The 19,460-nt window shown below is 39.2% G+C and overlaps 1 protein-coding gene across 1 annotated transcript in view; it reads right to left on the bottom strand.

The window, feature by feature from the left end:
* The window catches only part of NCKAP5 (NCK associated protein 5), a 990,316-nt gene that overhangs the window by 171,827 nt on the left and 799,029 nt on the right, over positions 1-19,460 (bottom strand). The window contains exon 10 of the mRNA XM_003267587.3: positions 16,023-16,142. Within this exon, the coding sequence (XP_003267635.2) occupies positions 16,023-16,142 (120 nt within the window). The remainder of the gene's footprint in view (positions 1-16,022; positions 16,143-19,460) is intronic.

The following is a 19,460-nucleotide window of genomic DNA, read 5'->3' as shown; positions in this document are numbered from 1 at the left end:
CCTCTGCACATGAATGACAGTTTCTGTAAATATGGATATATGGAATTGCTAAGTCAAAGAGTAGATGCTTTTACTACTAAACTGCCACCCAGAAATTGCTGTCCTTATTTATAACCTTGCCAGAAATGCATGCGGTTTACATTTTCAACATTTGTGTATGAGATTGTTTTTCTCCACCTTTGAGTAGAGGGTACTTCAAAATGTATTACAAAGTTTATATATTATCATCACACTTTTATTTATGCCAGTCTATTTGGTGAAAAAAGGTTATCTTGTGTTTTAATATGCTAACTGGCTGGTAGTGAGGTGAGTATCTTTCATAAGTTCATCAGCTATTTGTGTTTCCTCTCCTGTTAACTGTCTATTTCTACTCTTGTCTTACTTCATTTTAACTCATAAGAAATTCTAATTCATGGAATTACATGCTTCCTGTTTTAGTCTTTTGTTTGTATGTCAAAAACCTTTTCTCCTAGTCTATTGCCTATTTTGCCTAGGTATATAGAATATTTGATCAACCAAAATTTTAAAATTTTGATTTAGTCAAACAGTCCTTTCCTGTATGACTTCTTGGTTTTATGCCTTGCTTGAGAAAATATCTAATACACTAAAAAAAAAAAAAAAGTCTTCTGCGTCTTCTTCAGTATTTACATAATTTCTTGTACATTTAGGGTATTAACCCATGTAAAATTTATATTTCCTTATGTGAGATAGGGCTCCAATTATTATTATCATTTTCAAATGAATTATCAAATGCACCACAACCATTTATGCATATTTCCTCATTCCTTACTGCTACTATTATTATAAAATAAATTCTCACATAAAAATGGGCCTTTTAGACTTCTCCTCTATCAATCTATTTATTTCTTCTTGGTCCAAACCCATACTATTCTAATAGCTACAACTTTATAGAACATTTTGAAGTACCACAGGGTAATTTTTCCACCCCATACTTCTGTGTAGTTCTTTATTTTCAACACTTACTTGGCTACTGGAGAACATTTCTAACTTCCCAGGTGTATTTTATAATCAGCTTGACAAGTTCCATAAAAAATTGTGTTGGATTTTGATTGAAAATGCATTTAATTTTAGATTGGCTCTGGGGAATTAACATTTTTATAACATTGACTTTTCTCATCTCATGGAGATATATTTCCACTTATTCATTTCTTCCATTCTTATTATGTTTTCCTGTTTCATTCATTTAGATCTTACATATTTCTTATTAGGTTTATTGCTACATAGTTCATATTTTTTATTTATATTATGAATGATATCTTTTCTCAATTACATTTTCCAATTGGTTGTTACTGATATATAAGAAATGTATTGGCTTTTGTGTGTTTTTCTAATATCAGTGTACCTTGGTGAACTTACTAGCTTTCAAATTTTCAGAAATTCTTCACAGTTTCTTTCTTGTTGATGAAAACTTTCTTATTTATCAGTAATAATATTTAATTTGTTATAATGAATTTAAAGGTAAAGTTTTAGAACTGGGATATAAATCTAGGTGAACAGTATAACTTCCTTTCTTCACATTATTTCATAGTGACTTTTTTTTTTTTTTTTTTTTTTTGAGATACAGTCTCACTCTGTCACCTTGGCATGATTTCGGCTCATTGCAGCCTCCGTCTCCTGGGTTGAAATGATTCTTGTGCCTCAGCCTCCTGAGTAGCTGGGATTACAGGCATGACCCACCAAGCCCGGCTAATTTTTGTATTTTTAGTAGAGATGGGGTCTCAGCATGTTGGCCAGGTTGGTCTCAAACTCCTGACCTCAGGTGATCCACCTGCCTTGGCCTCCCAAAGTGCTGGCATTACAGGTGTGACCCACTATGCCCAGCCTTTCATGGTGACTTTTAACATTCAATGACTTCTTTCTCCATCCCTCCATCCATTGCCATTTTTCCTCAGCACAAATCAAGCTATAATAGAAAAAAGGATCCCTGGTTCTTGCCAAATCCTTCATTTTACCTACTGAGACCTAAAGAATTTAAATGACTTGTCTAAAGTCACACAACTTAGCACTCAGAAAGTGGCAGAATTGGATTAGCTTCAGGGATGGCTATTAGAGTCTCTAACATGTAAGCAGAAATAACAGTGGCTTAACTAAGGCTCTTTTATAAATTGTATATGCTTGTATACACTACCCATTTTATTATTCTAGAGAATGATTTGTGTAGTTCATTAAGTAAATTCAATTATAAATTAAACATTCGTGTATTTTATGAATGTGAGTGAAATAGGCAAATTTTCATGCCATGCAAATATTGTATGTTTTCAATTGTACACTTTTAAAAAGTAGGAAATGGGCCACATTTATATTATAAAAATCTATAAGTATATACAAAGTGGCTAAAGGAAATTATCAAAATACTTCAGACTATAGGGCAACGAAAAGTAATTAAACCCCAAAAGTGCATTCAGCATTGTGAGAGATTAAAGAGATGTGGAAAATATGGGGTAAAATAATGATAAAGGAATAATATAATTAAATAGTTATTATTGGTAGTGCAATGCATTGTACTAAGTACCCTACATATGCTAATTCACTTAACTCTAAAATATACACACACAACAACCAAGAAGTTAGTATTGTTTTTCTCCTTTCAAAGAGGAGATAACTGAAATTTACAGAGATGAAATTACTTGGCAAGGTCATGATATTAATGAGTAGCAAAGACTGAATTTGATCCCAGGTGTATTTCACTCCAAAGCCCTTGTTCTGCCTTTTCTATATATATTGTTTTCCTTAGAATCCAACTAGACAGATATACACATATCATCCCTTTTGGCAACGCGGCATTAGTACGCCAAGTCCAGGATAACATTTTTAAGTATTAACTGAGCCACAAATGAATCTACTGCCAAAAAGCTGGTCATGTAACTTACTGAACATTTTCCGTGAACACCTTCAAGGACATATCTCATCACAAATCAAAAAATCAAAAGTCATTGTGGAAGAACTCCTGATACAAGCAGCTACATGGCTGAATATCAAACACATGTGAAGCAAAATTAGCCAGATACAAAAGAGTATATCTTACATGATTTTGTTTAAACTCTTGAAAAGACAAAGCTAATCCACGGTGACGGAAAGCAGATCTGTGGTTGCCTGAGGCTGAGGACTGAGAAGGATTGATTTGGGGTGGATAAAGGAGGATGTAAATATTCTTCAGAAACAGGTCACAACTATATGTAGAATGTGTTTAATGGTTCCTCTTAACCAGGGTAAAAACTCACAGATTCATTAGGAAACTGCTTTGGAGAAGTTAATTTAATAATACGTTTTGTGGATCTTCAGTGTTTCAGCAGTCTGCTCAGAGACCAGAAGCAAAATTTAGCTACTGAAATGAACAGTATGACAGCTTAGTGAACAATCAATTGTGGTAATCCACCCAGATGCAAAAAGGGTACCCAAGAACATCTCACATGTCCTATCCTGATATAGAATTAAGTCAGTGAGTTATTTTTTTCCTTTTAGAAATGGACATAACATTGTAGTGAGAAGACAGCTTTCCATCTGAGGCATCAGCTTGCAGATTACCTCTTTCATTTCAGCTTTTCCTGTTTTTATGGCAAATTCTGCTGCAACATTGATGATAATGGCTTTTTGCACTCATATCATTATGAGATCTTTACGTTAATTCAAGGATCTCAATGCCTGTCTTGAACAATGTCAAATGTAACAATGAAATATGAGCAAGGCTTATTGGAACACATCTGTATGCATCTCATGCCCAAAAGTGTATAATGTGTTCTATTTTGAAATTCTGATTTCTTTACAGCATAAATATATCTATTATACAATATGATTTCAAACACATGATTCTTATCCTCTTCCATTCACTAGTTAGCTGTTTGGGAGGGAAAAGCAATCATAAAAAGGAAAAGCTTGCTGTGCGTGGTGTGCATGTCTGTAGTCCCAGCTACTCAGGAGGCTGAGGGAGAAGGGTCACTTGAGCCTAGGAGTTTGAGTCTGTGGTGTGGTATGATCACACCTTTGAATAGTCGCTGCACTCCAGCCTGGGCAATATAGTGAGACCTTGTCTCCAAAAGATACAATAAAATGAAACTTAAAAAGTGAACAGAAAAAGCTAAAAACAACTGTTTTTTTTTTAAAGGAGATTTGCACTTTGAATTTACAAAGATAGGTATTCAGGATCTGTCATACTTGGTAAAGATTTAAAAACAGGCCTGAAGCAAAGAAACAATATGAAATAGAAAGTCTCCAACTCAATGTGAATGAGTAAAGGGTAAAAGGGCAGTTATGATGCAGATGATCATCATGGATTAAATTTTAATTCAGGATTAATTTTGTAATTAAGGGATTAATTTCTTAATTAATAGACAGGCTTCGCAGGGTCCCTGAATATCTTGAAGTTACAAGCTAATTTCTCTCTGTATATAGGGAGAAAACCTACTGTCTTGCTCAGATACTCAAAGGATTCTGTGATCCAGCCATGGCTCCCCCTCATTTTGAAAGTTAACCACAAGATTAAATAGATAGCTTAATCTAGCACATTTCCAACTTCTGCTTATCTCAGACACTATTCTTGCTGAAACATATACTCCGAGTCACTGGGCTAAAAGCCCGTAAGGATCTACTTAGAGCTAAATATCCCTAGCGAATCCCTAGAAATACAAATTCCCAGGAAAATCCAACAACAAGTCAATAATAGAAAATAGAAACTGATTTAATACAGTATATTTTTGGGCCAGTATCTCATTCACTCAGACCACGGTTTCTCAGAAATCAGTTCTGAGCAAATAGATCATTTATTGCACCTCCCCGTTCCCCTGCCACACAGATGCAGGTCATAAATCTCACAAGACGAGAAAGGAAAGAACTTCTGCATTTGTTAGCTTCTAACATTAAGGTCCTAGACATTTCAAGAATGGCCCGAGGTCACCTAGCCAACGTATGGTGGAGAGGGGATGTGAATCTCAGCCTGCGTGGATCTTAGTGGCCTTTCACTTCTCTTCTACCTCTTTGGTCCACCCAACATGCCTCCTTGGAGTTCAATGATTTAGTCAGTCCACTCCATCTAAACCATTTCCCAAAGCTGCTCGTTAGACTGAAGGCACATTTCTCATGCTAAGCTCTTTTTATTCCTTAATTCGGGTACATTTCCAATTTATTACCCCCATGGCATGGTAGAAAGGGTACAATGCTGAGAATCAGGACTCCTGGAATCGAGCCGCTTCTCTTCTCTAAACAGACTGTGTGACCTTGCAAAAGGCAAGTATCAATCTGAGTGTCCAATAACCAGGGAGGGGGGTAGATTATATGATCTTGAAAGTTGAGATATAATAATATATAATTCTATTATTCCTTGGCATAAACATGTCTCTAGGGCAAATGATTTGATCATGTTACTAGGTTATTAGATCCATGTCCTTATTCAGGGAAATATCTATTATGCCCACAACAGTGTTGTCTATAACTCTGATTATTTGGACACCACCCAAATGTATTGAATTTGATTTTTCCAAGGTGTAGCACATTGCCAAGTCCAAACAGACCGTTAAATGTCTTTTAATTGGCTGATTTGTTGAACGCCACTGCAATATCCTTTCCTTATACAGGCCTGGGAAAAGTCATGAAGTGACATTTGGAAATGAGGGCCTAAGTGGGCAGTGGGTAATTTAGGGCAGGAAGCTTTGGACCGGAGAAGAACCCTGGCTAAGAAGAAGCCGCAGCCCTAGGGGCTCATCTCCCTATTTGTAAAACAGCACTAATACCCTGGGCTGATTGTAAAGATGCAGTGAGATGCCTTCTGCTTGCTAAAAAGGTATAGAACAATCTCAATGCTTTATCAATGAAACTACAAGGTATCTGTTTGGGAAATGCCATATTTGACCACACTGGCCTTCAGCCAACCCAGTTTCATAGAAACACTTTGATACCTTAGTACAGCACATGTTAACCTGACAGAACTGCAGGGACTATTTCTCCTAATGAGACACTCTCACAAAGATTCTCAGGCTCCTTTTAATTACGTTATTTTACAGGAACTCTGCTGATCCTTCTGCTTTCCTACTTGTGAGGTAGGAAAGGGCAGAGATTTATCAACCACAGAGTATGGCTGGAGGCAGTGGTGACATGTTTGTGTGGCCTTTCTCAGGTCACCAGTGAGTCACAGTGGCATCAGTTTCCTATCAGGGTCTGTGACATACAGGGCAATGTCCCTCATTCCAGTGAGCCTCCTGGAAAGGTGAATGGCCTTTCAAATTTTTCAGAAAAGTCAAGCGTTTTTTTTTTCAGTTCTTGATTTTTTTTTTTTTTTTTTTTTTTTTTTTTGAGACGGAGTCTCGCTCTGTCACCCAGGCTGGAGTGCAGTGGTGCAATCTCGGCTCACTGCAAGCTCCGCCTCCCGGGTTCACGCCATTCTCCTGCCTCAGCCTCTCCAAGTAGCTGGGACTACAGGCGCCCGCCACCATGCCCGGCTAATTTTTTGTATTTTTAGTAGAGACGGGGTTTCACCGTGGTCTCGATATCCTGACCTCGTGATCCGCCCGCCTCAGCCTCCCAAAGTGCTGGGATTACAAGCGTGAGCCACCGCGCCCGGCTCAGTTCTTGATTTTGAGACATTAGGCCAACAGCGATTGACAGAAACTGACCCAGGTAAGACATACAAACTACTTTAAAAGCAGAAAAGTTTGCTAGAAAGCAATTGCATGAAGATGGCTTTATGAACAGGAGACTTGGTAACATTTCCTGGGTCTCCCAGTTTCACAAAGGTGCACTACCATCTCACCTGTCTGGAGATTTCTATAAGGATTTTTGAAAACTTGACCTGAGCTTGTGTGTGCTTGTATATGAGGTAGTAGATGGAAGTGGGGCGTGTCTTTTTGCCTTTGAATCTGGCCCAACTGTTCTAGTGCAGCCAGGTGTAAGCTATAAACCAGTGGCATTAGGATATGAGAGTATCTTGCCCCGAGAATCTTTATCTTCATCCCCCTGATCACACTGGGGGCTACTGTGAGCCCAGTCCCAGTGTATTTCTGAGCAGGTGCAGCAGGCCAGGCACAACTGAAGGTTAACCCCACTTGCCTCTAGGGTCTGGCCGTCCCAGGCAGCACGGGGCTTCAGTGGCCTTCCTGCAGTTCTCTTCCCAAGGAGGCTCAGCCTGTTCTGGTTTTGCTAAGAGACCCTGGATGCGTCTGTTTGCCTCCTTGGTATCTACCCTCCCCTCCATTCCTTGACTCATGCAGCCAAGATTCAGGACTTCAAAGATATCCTTCCTTCCCGCAGCCCGACAGGTTTAAGACTTGTTCCCAAGTCTCCTGAAGAGCTGCAGCAGGTTGCAAATCACTGGCCAGTTCCAGAAAGCTGCTCCCAAGTGTTTCGGGGCAGCTCTTAGACCAGTGCACCCTCGTGGTAAGAGAGGTGACAGAACAGAGCCAGAATTGCTTTTCATTTCTGGAAACACTGGTCTTTCATGTCAGAGTTTAGGTTACTTAATCTTTTCGTGCCGGGAATAAGATTTCCCTAGTGTGACATCTGCTGATAGCAATGGATGTCCACGATTTCCAGTGCCAAGAAATTAATGCTCTAATCTGCATAATCAAATCCCCAGGTAAACATCACCATTCCTTTCTCAGTACTTTCTGTCCCTTGCATTTCCAAATCCTTCTATTTATCCAAAACTCAGAATGAAAATGTAGTGCTTAATAACAATTTTTACTAGGGGAGTTTTTAGGTTACTGTGATAAATATTTACTGCATGAAATTTACTAAATTCAGGATAATCAGGTTTTCTTATGTGTTTGAAATATGATAAAAATAAATATTGCCTGAATGTTTCACGCTACAAGGTGCATTTCGTGAATTTACACTTCAATCACTTAGTCTATTGCAATATAGTGTTGATTTATGTTCAGGGTTTGAACCTCTATTCAATGTTGAAATCCTTAAAACAAACTTTAGACACAGAGGGCTCTTCTCTTTTCCATTAGACTTCTTAATTCAGTTAAACTATATTCTTCTTCAGTTAAAAAGCTAGAAAGAAGTGTTGTTGAAGGTCACAGTGACAGAAATTTCAACCAGCATGACACTCCTGGAGGTTTTTGTTTTCCTACAGAGCTGGATGAGTTAATCTGGTATTGTTGCAAGAGGTTGGGAAGGCCAAACAAGGCCGAATCAGGGTAAGACAATTTTATAATCTTACAGCTATAATTAAATCCAGGACCTGGGATCAATGTAAATATAAATCCCAGTATTAGTCCTGAATTTAGTTCACAAATTGCTTTTTGGAAACTGTTACCCTAACAAACTCCTATTTATTCTTCAAAGTCAAGGTTAGCTGTGACCATACCCTAGAAGGCTTTCCCGACACCCAGAATAGTGTTTGTCACTTTTTCCTCTGAGGACCTTGGATGGTATATGTTTCTGTTGCATTTACTACTCTACTGCACAACTGTTTGTTTATATTATCTGTCTCCTGATTAAATGATGACCTTTTCAAATCTGAAACTGTGTCTAAACTATCTCTGTGTCCTCAGGAGCTGGTACACTACTGAGGACATAGTGCTCAATGAATTTTTGTTGAAATAATGAATAAAGCAGTATATTCTGGCTGTCCCATGAATACGATTGTGCAGCATAGTGCCCAGGTGTTCTGAGCACATGGACCACATTTTAAATTAAAAAGCCATCATCTTCAGGGCAGAGAAAGAATAGCAGGTTGCAGGCTAATCCTGGTCCACGGTTGCCTTATTGGGTTTCCTCAGTGTCAGGAAATAGTTGAACTAGGTGTTAGCCAACATTTAAAAATTGAGAGACTACATGCAAAAGTCTGCATTTCTAGCTTCTTAAAATTTTCAAAGCTATGGCAATACCTAACTAGCATTTCCGTGGGGACAAACTGGCTGGGGCTGGCCGCAGTGCACACAACTTCCTTTCCTGCTTCCTTCACCTGGCTTAGCCCCTTAAGGCATCTGATCTCCGAGCATGAGAGTTTTCATTGTTTTGGTGAGAGGATGGTTTACGTAGAGCCAACCACACAGTAATACAGATTCATACATATGATGGGAAGTCAGCCATGTGCTCTTGAAAACAATTAATACATATTAATACAATTAATACATATATCTAATTTTAGGAGGATATGAAGAATAGAAATTTACATGCCTTTCATTAAGTTACTTAAAATTTAAGAGGGAGTGGAATGGGGAGATAAAAACCCATGAAACGATATGGAAACATTGGTCCCTCTGACCAAAGGCACATTCACATAATACAATCTCTACAGCTTACGGAGCCAACAATTCCAAGACAGAACCTATGTCTGCAGTCTCACTGGCCACAGGAAGAGATAAAACAAAACAAACAACAACAAAACACCTGAAACTCATTTAAAAGGAGAGATAATTTCCCCTAATTGTCCTGACCCATCTAAACATAGTATTTCAAAGCCTTCCTTCTTCACCTTAAATACACAGCACCCTAAGAACTTCTCTCACTCCCTTCTCCTCTTCCCTCCCTTGGAGCCACTTTATCTGTGAAACCATATCCCTGTACCTTTGTTACAAGCATTTCCATCTGCCTGGTTTCATGTAATCCCTAGTTCACTCAGCATTTATTGAGGCTCACATTTATTCAAGTTGTGTACTGGGAGGATTCAAAGGTCAAAACAAGGTTTTTGTCCCTAAGAAAATAAAGGCCAAATCAAGCAAGAAAAGAGTAGGAATCATACCTTGATTTCCTTATAACAGACCACATGCACCTTCTGTGATAATGCTGACTGTAAGCTGATGGGAACACAGTATTTAGTCATGATGCATGGACTGGTAAGCTCTGGGTCTTGTGAAAAAAAAAATACACTCAATTGCTTTGGGAATGAAGAGCAAAGGTATGCAAAAAGAACTGTAGCATACTTACAAAGTAACATATCAACGCTGCCAGGACTTAGTGAGCAAGGTGTGAGTAGGAGATTGAGTGCGGCAGGGAGTTGTGATCTTATTCCAGGAGTACCTCCAAACCGTATGAATTTAGAAACCAGATTGTGAGGAAGAGAATTTCTCATGCCTTTGCACAGCGTGTTCTTTCTGGATGGCATTTATACTTTCTCTTGTCCACCTAGATTCACATGGAGTCATGGCTTCCTCTGCTGGGCCTTCCCCAGGGCCCTCTGCAAGCGGAGCTAGGATTCCACTTGCCCCACGCCTGTCTCTGCTCAGCTGCTATAGCTTCCCACATGTCTTTTAGCACATCATTTCCCTTTCAGGCTTAATTGTAGACCACAGGCTCTTGAGCAAATGCATTTTGCCAGGGACTCCTCAGCACTGACATTACTTTGGGTGCTCCCAATTTGGTAATCGAATGAAGAGGAGTGGCAGGGGTGGGGTGGGCAGGGGTAGAGTAGCATTTTGAACAGAAAAATGACATACAAAGTGGAACAGTTGAAGGAAAACCTATGTCATGCTCTGTGGAGTGAAAGTATTTCTGCTTGGCTGAAGTAAAGAATTTGTGTCAGGAAAAAAAGAAAAATGAGGCTGTTGAAGTGTGAAGCAAGTCTATAGAGGGTCGTGGGCATATTATGAAGAGGGAAAAATCACATCTTGCCATAACCCTGATGATTCTTTCTCATCTTTTGTATAGCTCTTACTTGATCCCAAACCAACCTCACATGTTACATCTCATCATCGAAAGCCCTGCCCTGCAGGGACTGTGTGATTTTTCAAAGCATCCCTTACCTCTCAAAGGGGCCACTTTCTGCACGTCTGACAGGTTAATATCCTTTCCAGTGCTTACTGCATGAGACAGAATCCCTGCTGCACATTCTCCGTATGTTTTCATGTCTGGCCAGTGCCCATAATGAAACCACCAATGTCCTGTAACCATGCAGGATGACAGGCTCACCACCAGTGGATACTCTGCCATCTGAGACCTGGTGTTACTCAGCATCCCAGAAGCATCACTGACTGCTCCTCCTGTTGCCCTGTGAGTCTTTCTAAATTAGGTATCAGGTTTGTAGGGCAGGGCTGGAGGCACCTCCATGGCTGGTCCACACAAACACCCGAGGGGCAGAGTTCATCCATTCCAGAAACTCATAAGGTGAACTTATATCCCAACAGCATGGGAAGCCAGGTAGATGCTTCAAACTTGTGTGGATGTTCTTGCCTCTTCTCCCAACTCCTTCTTAGTTTGTGTCTCAAGAAAGGCCAGAATTGATCACAATGAAAAGCTTCCATCACAAAAACTGAAGAACCGCAGTTCCATTCTTTACCCTCTTCTTTACTCACTCACCTACCCCTCCCTTATTGCTCTCACCGCAGGCTACCTGCTTAACTAGTCTTTTTTCTTTTCATCTTTTTGTCTCACTTCAACTACATATATGTGAAAGCACCCCAAAGGCAGATGTTTTGAAAAAGCAAAATACATACATTTAAAAGTGTACAACGGCCGGGTGCAGTGGCTCATGACTGTAATCCCAGCACTTTGGGAGGCTGAGGCAGGTGGATCACAAGGTCAGGAGATCGAGACCATCCTGGCTAACACAGTGAAACCCCATCTCTACTAAAAACACAAAAAATTAGCCAGGCGTGTTGGTGGATGCCTGTAGTCCCAGCTACTTGGGAGGCTGAGGCAGGGGAATGGCATGAATCCAGGAGGCGAAGCTTGCATAGACCACTGATACTACATGAGCTCCAGTATGGGGAAAGTTCAGTGAGGGCTGCTGAGGCCCTGGCTGGCCCCTTGCTGGGGCAGCTGTTTCTTATATGTTATTTTCCTTTATTTCACAGCTGGATCTCACAGTGGGATGCCCAGCTTGTGGACAGGTGGAGAGGAAAGTGTGCAGTGTCTTGCCAGATCAGACTCACGGATAGATCTACACTGAAAACAAAGACTAAGAGAAAAAAAAAAAAAAAGAGGAACAAGTAGAATGTAAAAGCCCTCTCATCTTAACGGAAATAATAGTATAAAACACTAGCAAAAACAAAAAGTCCGCATTCTAAGAAGTAACAGCAAATGTTTGCACCTTGGTTCTAAGCTGTCAGATCTTCCACTGTTGATGTGAATAATCTACCCTATAAAATTCTTTTCTTCCTAACTTGGCCTAAGGATATCAGTAGTAGGACTTTTTGAAATATCAGATGAAAAAGAAAAGAAAACATCGTCTTAGTCTAAGAATATGAGAATAATGTCCTATGAGGATAATGATTACACAGGTATCCAAAACAAGTAAAAGACAGAACACATAGTGAGGGGAAAATCTTAGATGCCACATTTCAGAAATGTGTAAAGATGGTAGGCTCCTTACTGGGATTGTACTGCAGAAGCCCTCTGATCTGACTCAATCCTAGGTGGGCCAGTTAATTCAAATGTCACCTAGAGTAGGGAATCAGAAAATTTGTCCTCTTACTCATTCATGTTCCATGCAGAGGGAGCACCAATTGGAGGCAAAAGGGGGTACTTAATTTCAACAGATTTTCAGGTTTAAATCCTTGGTCTGTCAAATACCTACTATAGGACTTAGCCTGTCTATGCCAAAGTATCCCCACTGGTAAAACGGGTGCAATGATAGGTCCTACCCCATGGGACTGTGATGGAGATGACATTGGTGAGTGCTGTAAAGGTTGTAGAATAGCGTCTGACTCATGGTAAGCACTACTATGTATTTGGTAAGTGACATTTTGGTAGGGCCAAGGCTGCTTCTTTGCTTAGAGATCTTTTTGTTGGAATCTTCCATTATCTTTTTTATTTTTAATTTGGCATCAACACACACTTTATACATTGTCTATGATTCTTAATTTTTGTTTTCCTTAACAATGGTACATAAACTTAAAACCATTTGAGGAGCAGTTTGCATGCAGAATTGTTCCACATTTAATACAATTTCTGGTCTCCCACAATTTATTTTTATAGTTAGACAACTATATTTAATTTGATCACAAATACGACTTTAGTAGACCTACTGAGTTACAAAAATAACTCATTCTTGGCAAGCATTCAGCTCAACTGGTAAGAGAAATAAGTGTACATGGTAGAGAGCTCTTTACTAGCTGCCAACATTCATTAAGTTGAGGGTATTGTTCAGTGTGATTTGAAAGAGAGAAATGGTGAGCATCAGTGAATCCGGACAAGTAGGTTCAAATGAGCTTAGTTAAGAGATTCTAGTCTCTGTAAGAACATTACTTTGGGATTTTGTTTGCTATCCTGCCATCTCAATTCCTTGGAATTTAGTTCCAATGTTGATTTTAATATGGAGGGGGGTCTTCTTAATCTGATTTATTGCCACCCATAGTCCCAGAGATATCATTCTAGAAAACAAAATCAATAGAGAAGTTTGTTGTCAGTCTTAAGATTTTAATTTCAGCTTAGGCCTTTCTTATTTCCATCATGGACCTGGCTCCCTTTGTTAAGTTTACTAGAATCTGTCAACTAATCCTCAGAGCACTCCCTTTCTGTTTCTCCCACATAAGAATTTGCTAAATGATATCCATATAACCTCTTATTCTGTATTTTTAAGGGACAAAGAATTGGCTGTTTCTTATAAGTTATTTTCCTTTATACTATTTATAATTTGTCTACCTAAATCACAATGTGTTCATAGCTCTTCTTTCTGTATTTCTTTTCAGGCAGCAACTTTGGAATATAGAGAATCATTAGGCTGTATTCAACAAATAATAACTAATGCAGCCTTCTAAGAAGTGCAAAAAACTACTTAGAAATCTGCTATAATGAATCCACAGACCATGGGCAGCAGCTATAGATAGGGTCTATAATATATGGGACCAGGGACACACTGGTGGATTTGCTGCTGCCACCCACCACATCCTCAGACATACTGGGCTGGAACACATGACTGCATAGTGCCTCAACATTCATGTAAGACAGGAAAACTTCAAAAGAGGTGGGAGCACAGACCTCTCTTAGGTTTATGCGAAATAACTCTCCAGAACAATGAATTATTATTTGTTCATTATTCCACTCAATGCATAATGACTGAGCATCCATAGGTGTAAAGCAAGTTAGGAATGATTGTATTTTAGCTCCATTGTATATATTTTGTTTCTCAATTAAACCCTAAAGTACTATCAGAAAATGAAAAGCCATGAGTGAAATAATTAACACACCATCTGAAAAGCCAGTCATGTCCTCTGTCTTGGATTATGAGCTCCAAGATGTTAAGAGGGCAGGTATCACACTTTATATCATTATTCTTCACAGAACTATTAACAGCCCATCTTTTATAAATATTATTTAAATTAGAATGGCTCCTGGGAGGAAGTACTATTTGGGGAGAAATATGAAGTGTGTTGGCTGAAAACACCTAATGAATAAACACTGATGTCTATTGTTAGCATACACATCATCCCCTGATCTCTGAGTATGAATTTAAGAAATTTGTGACAGCCAATGAAAATGCTTATATATCCATAGCACGTGTGTTTACCATGCAAATAAATGATCACAATTCATAAACAGGGTCTGTAGAGTCTTAAACACTACTTCAGAAAGGCCTCAAGTTACAACAGGCAGAACAGAAAAAAATCAGGAACATGCAACAGCTTTTAAAAGTAATTCTAATATTGAATCTTGATGATGAGATTGCAAAAGAAACACAATTTTTTTATAAATGCAAGATCCCCTATGACAAATATTTATGGTGGTCAGGAATAGAAAACAGAATAGAGATAGATGACTTCGCTCCCACCCCACACAATTTTTGAGTCATAAATTATGAATTATGTTCAAACATATAAGTCAGAGAGGAAATTAATTTAGGAGATGAGATCTATTTTATAATTCAGAGAGCTGTTTTATTTTAATTTGGGGGGCAAATTACATTTTGATGTTCAGCTTACCAAACATCTTTCTCTGAAATGAATTACAATTTCCCGTTATTTCTCTGAGGAGTCCTAAGATTTTTATGCCAAAATTCAGAGGGTAAATTAGCAACACAGTCTGGATCATTTGGAAAAATACCATCCAGCAGAGCTTTCCATAATGATGGTAATGTTGTCCACATGTGCTGTCTACTAAGGTAGTCCCTGGCCACATGTGGCTTTTGATGGCTGGAAATGTGGCTAGTTGGACATAGAAACTTAATTTTAATTTAAATTTTTAAAATTAAAATTTAAATAGCCCTACATGGCTAGTGGTTATAGTGTTGGACAGTATTGTCCAGATGACCAGAGGCTGGAGAAGGACCTTCCTCTCAGCCAATTAGATCACGCAGTGGTGGGCTGCCCTTTGTATGTTGCACACTGCCCCTGTGAAACCTCGATGCAGTCTTTGACAGCTTAGCCTCAGAAGGGCTTGGGGCAAAGCTCATGGGAGCTTGTTTAAGCAAATATACACATTAATAGGATCACAAAGATCGGAAACAGCAAAGGTCAGCCCTGCAGACCCCTCTCCCCATTCATATGTTTCCCTGCAGTGGGACATATTCTCTAGTGCTTTGTCAGGAACAGCTTCAAATCGACTCAAATGGCTTGACTTTCCATAGCTTTCCATGTTATGAAGGCAAGTAAAAAAAACAGTTCAGTGAGAGCACTTAGAAAAAGACAACCTGTAAAAATACTGAGATAGAAACGGGAGGCGTTCTGTTATAAGAAGGAACTCTGCATAGAGAGAGATATGAAAGAAAAACGAACCCCACATGTATTTTTGATCATAAAGAGTTTGAAATAAAAAAAAATGTGCTTTGGCATTACATAAAATTCTTCCTTGATTATCACAGTATGCAAGATTACTAATGCTGGTCCCCAAAGCAATCAATTATTTCCTAACTCCTTTCCATGGTTCCATTTAGTTTACTACAGGACATCTTCTGATTGTCCCTTTTGCCTGTTTGTTATTTGTTAGTGCATTTCCTTACCTGCATGTAGCTTTAAAAAGTCAAGAACTTAAGACACCTTCAAATTTAATGACATATCTTGAGAGAGGAAAGAACTGGGATTCTGATGCAATATGCGTTGCTCATGAAGACGTTGCTAACTTCCGAACTTAAGTAACTTCCTATCAATAGCATTTCAGTAGCAAAGATTGTTTTCCAGATAAACACATACCTGGAGGAGCAGATCAGAAGTGGGTTTGACTCGCTGCTGGAATAGGATGCTCAGTGTTCGATTCTGCTGTTCCAAATCAAACACTCTTGTTTTCAACTTCACACATTCCTCTCTTAGATCCTACAACAAACACATCGAAGGAGGAAAAAGTCCATAACTGAAAGATGTCTTTGCTATTATAACCATATTTTATATATCTCAGACCATTAGTAAAAAACAGTATTTTTATTCTTCAAAGCCCCCAGAAGTAAATCACATACAACATTTTCTTCCACAGACCATTGTCTGATAGAATTATTATGCGCAAAGACGACCAATTTTTTTTAAAAAAGCACCTTGAAATCAGAAATGCATTAATCTAGCATGCTATTTTTGAAGACAGTAAATCTCAGCGATATGAAGTCAATTTAAGTTTCCACCTATATATTTTGCCTTTTCACTGTCTTTATAAAGGCAATCATAGAGCACAAAGCACAAGGAGAACAACAATGTTTCTGCAGTGAATAGAGATTTGATGAGCTAAAGAAACTATCATTTCTGATGGAGTTTTTCATTGCCATTTGTGAAAACAAGTTGAAATTCTCGGCGCTGGGGCTAATAGAGTCAGTGATGCATTTAGCGGGAGAGAAATTGCTCGGAAGAGATGGCTTTTAAAAGGCCACTTGCCACTTGCCCATCCTCTGAACTCGTGGATTTCCATACCTTCTGGGGCTTTCTGGTCTCAGTGCTGGGTAAGAAGCACACTTAGCCCATTCTGGCATCTGTTTGGAGCAGCTCTTTTGAATAGTTCAAACACCACAGAGACCTTTTCCCCAGCTCATGGAGGAAGCTGATGTATATGAACTGCCTTCCAAACTGACTGCAATAAAGGAACTTGTGGTACTTAAATACCTATGCCCTTTTTGATGGAATTCAAGGCAGATGCAGTAGAATAAAACCCAAATTCAAGGTTCTTCAAAAGCTGACCCTTTTCTACATTTCAAACTATCTTTCACTACTTCCTGATGTTAATAAAAAAAAAAAGTCTTCTGTTCTCACCAAGCAGAGAACAAAGGTCTGGCGTGTTGTTCTCTAAAGCTCTACGCATTCCTTCTACCTTCTTCTCTTTTCCTTCCACTACCACTTTTCCATCTTATCCACCTTCTTCTTTCAGCCCATATTTGGCTCTTTGAAGTACAGTTCAAACTTTATCACCTCTCTGACCTTTTACCTGGCATCCCTCAATACCTGCTCCATTTTCTGAACTCCCATCAGCCCTCAATGCCTCCTTTGTGACGGTTAGCATATTCTGTATTCATTTTATCGTTTGTGCTCTAGACTTGTCAATTACATGACACATTTTTCACCAGACAAGCTCAAAAAGATACTGAAATAACCACACGAACATACTGCTCTTACATTGTTTTCATTCCATCACCTAGCACAATGCCACATATAGTAGGAGCTTAATAAGTGCTCACAATTGTTTTGCTAAAGGGGATGATGATGGCAAATTCTATTCTCTAGTGATTGGTGTGATAAGGAGTGTTTAAATTTCTCAACACTTCTACTTCAAAGATTTATGTATTCTGATGTGGGGCAGCTACCTATTAGGCTTAAGGCTCTGCAAGCAAGGGAGAGCCCAGGCCACAGTTCTGATGCCTAGGGCCTAAATAAGAGTCACAGAAGTACCTGGGCCTGCCATAACCTTGTATCAATCTAATGGCAAAGTTAGATCTTGCTATTAAAGCCTTCTCTGAGGCTTGATGAGCATGCATCATCTTATCCAGTACTATTAATTCTATTAAAGGGGGCAAAGAAACAGGCCAAGGTGTAGCCCACTACAGTTTCAACTCTCCTTGCTGTTTTTAGTTAAATGGGTAAAGCTTATATACAGGGTGTTTTCAACTGATCAGTGCCCACAAATGGAGAGCAGAGAAAAGAAATGTCATGTTCAGAATGACGTGCAAGAGTGCAAGATCCAGCAGGGCAGGATCAGGAGTGCACGTTTCGTACTTGTGAGCACACACGCCATTTGGCAGAAGCCATTGTGGGGACCCACTCACTGCTCAAATTAAAAGGTGAAACTTCAGCCTGGCCAACATGACAAAACCCCATCTTTACTAAAAATACAAAAATTAGCCAAGTGTGCACGCCTGTAGTCCCAGCTACTCGGGAGGCTGATGCACAAGAATCACTTGAACCCGGGAGGCAAAGATTACAGTGAGCCGAGATCGTGCCACTGCTCTCCAGCCTGGGCAACAAAGTCTCAAAAAAAAAAAGGTGAAACTTGCTTTATTTTTATTTTATTTTATTTTATTATTTTATTTTATTTTATTTTATTTTACTTTATTTTAAGACAGAGTTTCACTCTTGTTGTCCAGGCTGGAGTGCAGTGGCACGATCTTAGCCCACTGAAACCTCCGTCTCCCGGGTTCAGGCGATTCTTCTGCCTCAGTCTCCTGAGTAGCTGGGACTACAGGCGTGTGCCACCACGCCTGGCTAATTTTTGTATTTTTAGTAGAGACAGGGTTTCACCGTATTGGCCAAGCTGGTCTCGAACTCCTGATCTCTTGATCCACCCACCTTGTCCTCCCAAAGTGCTGGGATTACAGGCATGAACCACCATGCCTGGCAAAACTTGCTTTCTTTATTTAGAATTCAACCTCTATCTGTGTCTCATGCTGACTTTTGTTCTTAGCATGTATATAACATTCTCTGCTCCCAAATACTAATTGTTTTTAGTACTGCTAATTAAGTAATTAATAAAACTTGACTGTGAGGCAGATCAATATTAATAGTACCTATTGGATGGGAAAACACAATCATCCTCATTTGCAATGTAGAGATATGGAAATGGAAGCATACAGTGTGGATATGCAAGTAAAGGGAACCTGAAAGCAACAGCAACCACAATTTTTAGCATCAAAACTGAGAATGCCTTGAAAGAGTTCTTCAGATGGGTTAAAAAAAAAAAAAAGTAAAAAGAAAGAATGAAAGAAAAAAATCAATATACTTTATAGAGAGTCTTTATACAAGTGCCCAAATTTCAAAGGCCATTACTATTACTTAAGGTATGGTAAAAGTTCATTAGTGGGAACACAATTTATCGACCCTGAGAACTCTCTGTTCATCACTATTGGCACATCCAGCTCAGTACCCAGCAGCGGGGGAGACAGAGGCTTTAGGGATGTGACACTGATCTGATGGCCATCGACAAACAGAAATGAGCTGCTCTGAAAATCTGTAGATAGAAAAGAATCGCTTGCATTGTTTTTAATATTCTTATTTTCTTCAGACAAGCTGTGGATCACCAGTAACTGATGCCAGAGAGTTGCCTTCCCAAGAAACTGTAGACAAAAACACTCGTGTGCCCATGTACACACTCATAAACACAACCAGAATGGCTATATATATAAACAACTGTTTCGCTAACCACTACTGTAGTACCTGGGTGGA

Source organism: Nomascus leucogenys, chromosome 20 (genome assembly GCF_006542625.1).
Source record: "Nomascus leucogenys isolate Asia chromosome 20, Asia_NLE_v1, whole genome shotgun sequence".
Classification (NCBI taxonomy): Eukaryota; Metazoa; Chordata; class Mammalia; order Primates; family Hylobatidae; genus Nomascus; species Nomascus leucogenys.
Note: the sequence above shows the minus strand (reverse complement) of the source record. Positions and strands in the feature narration are given on the sequence as shown.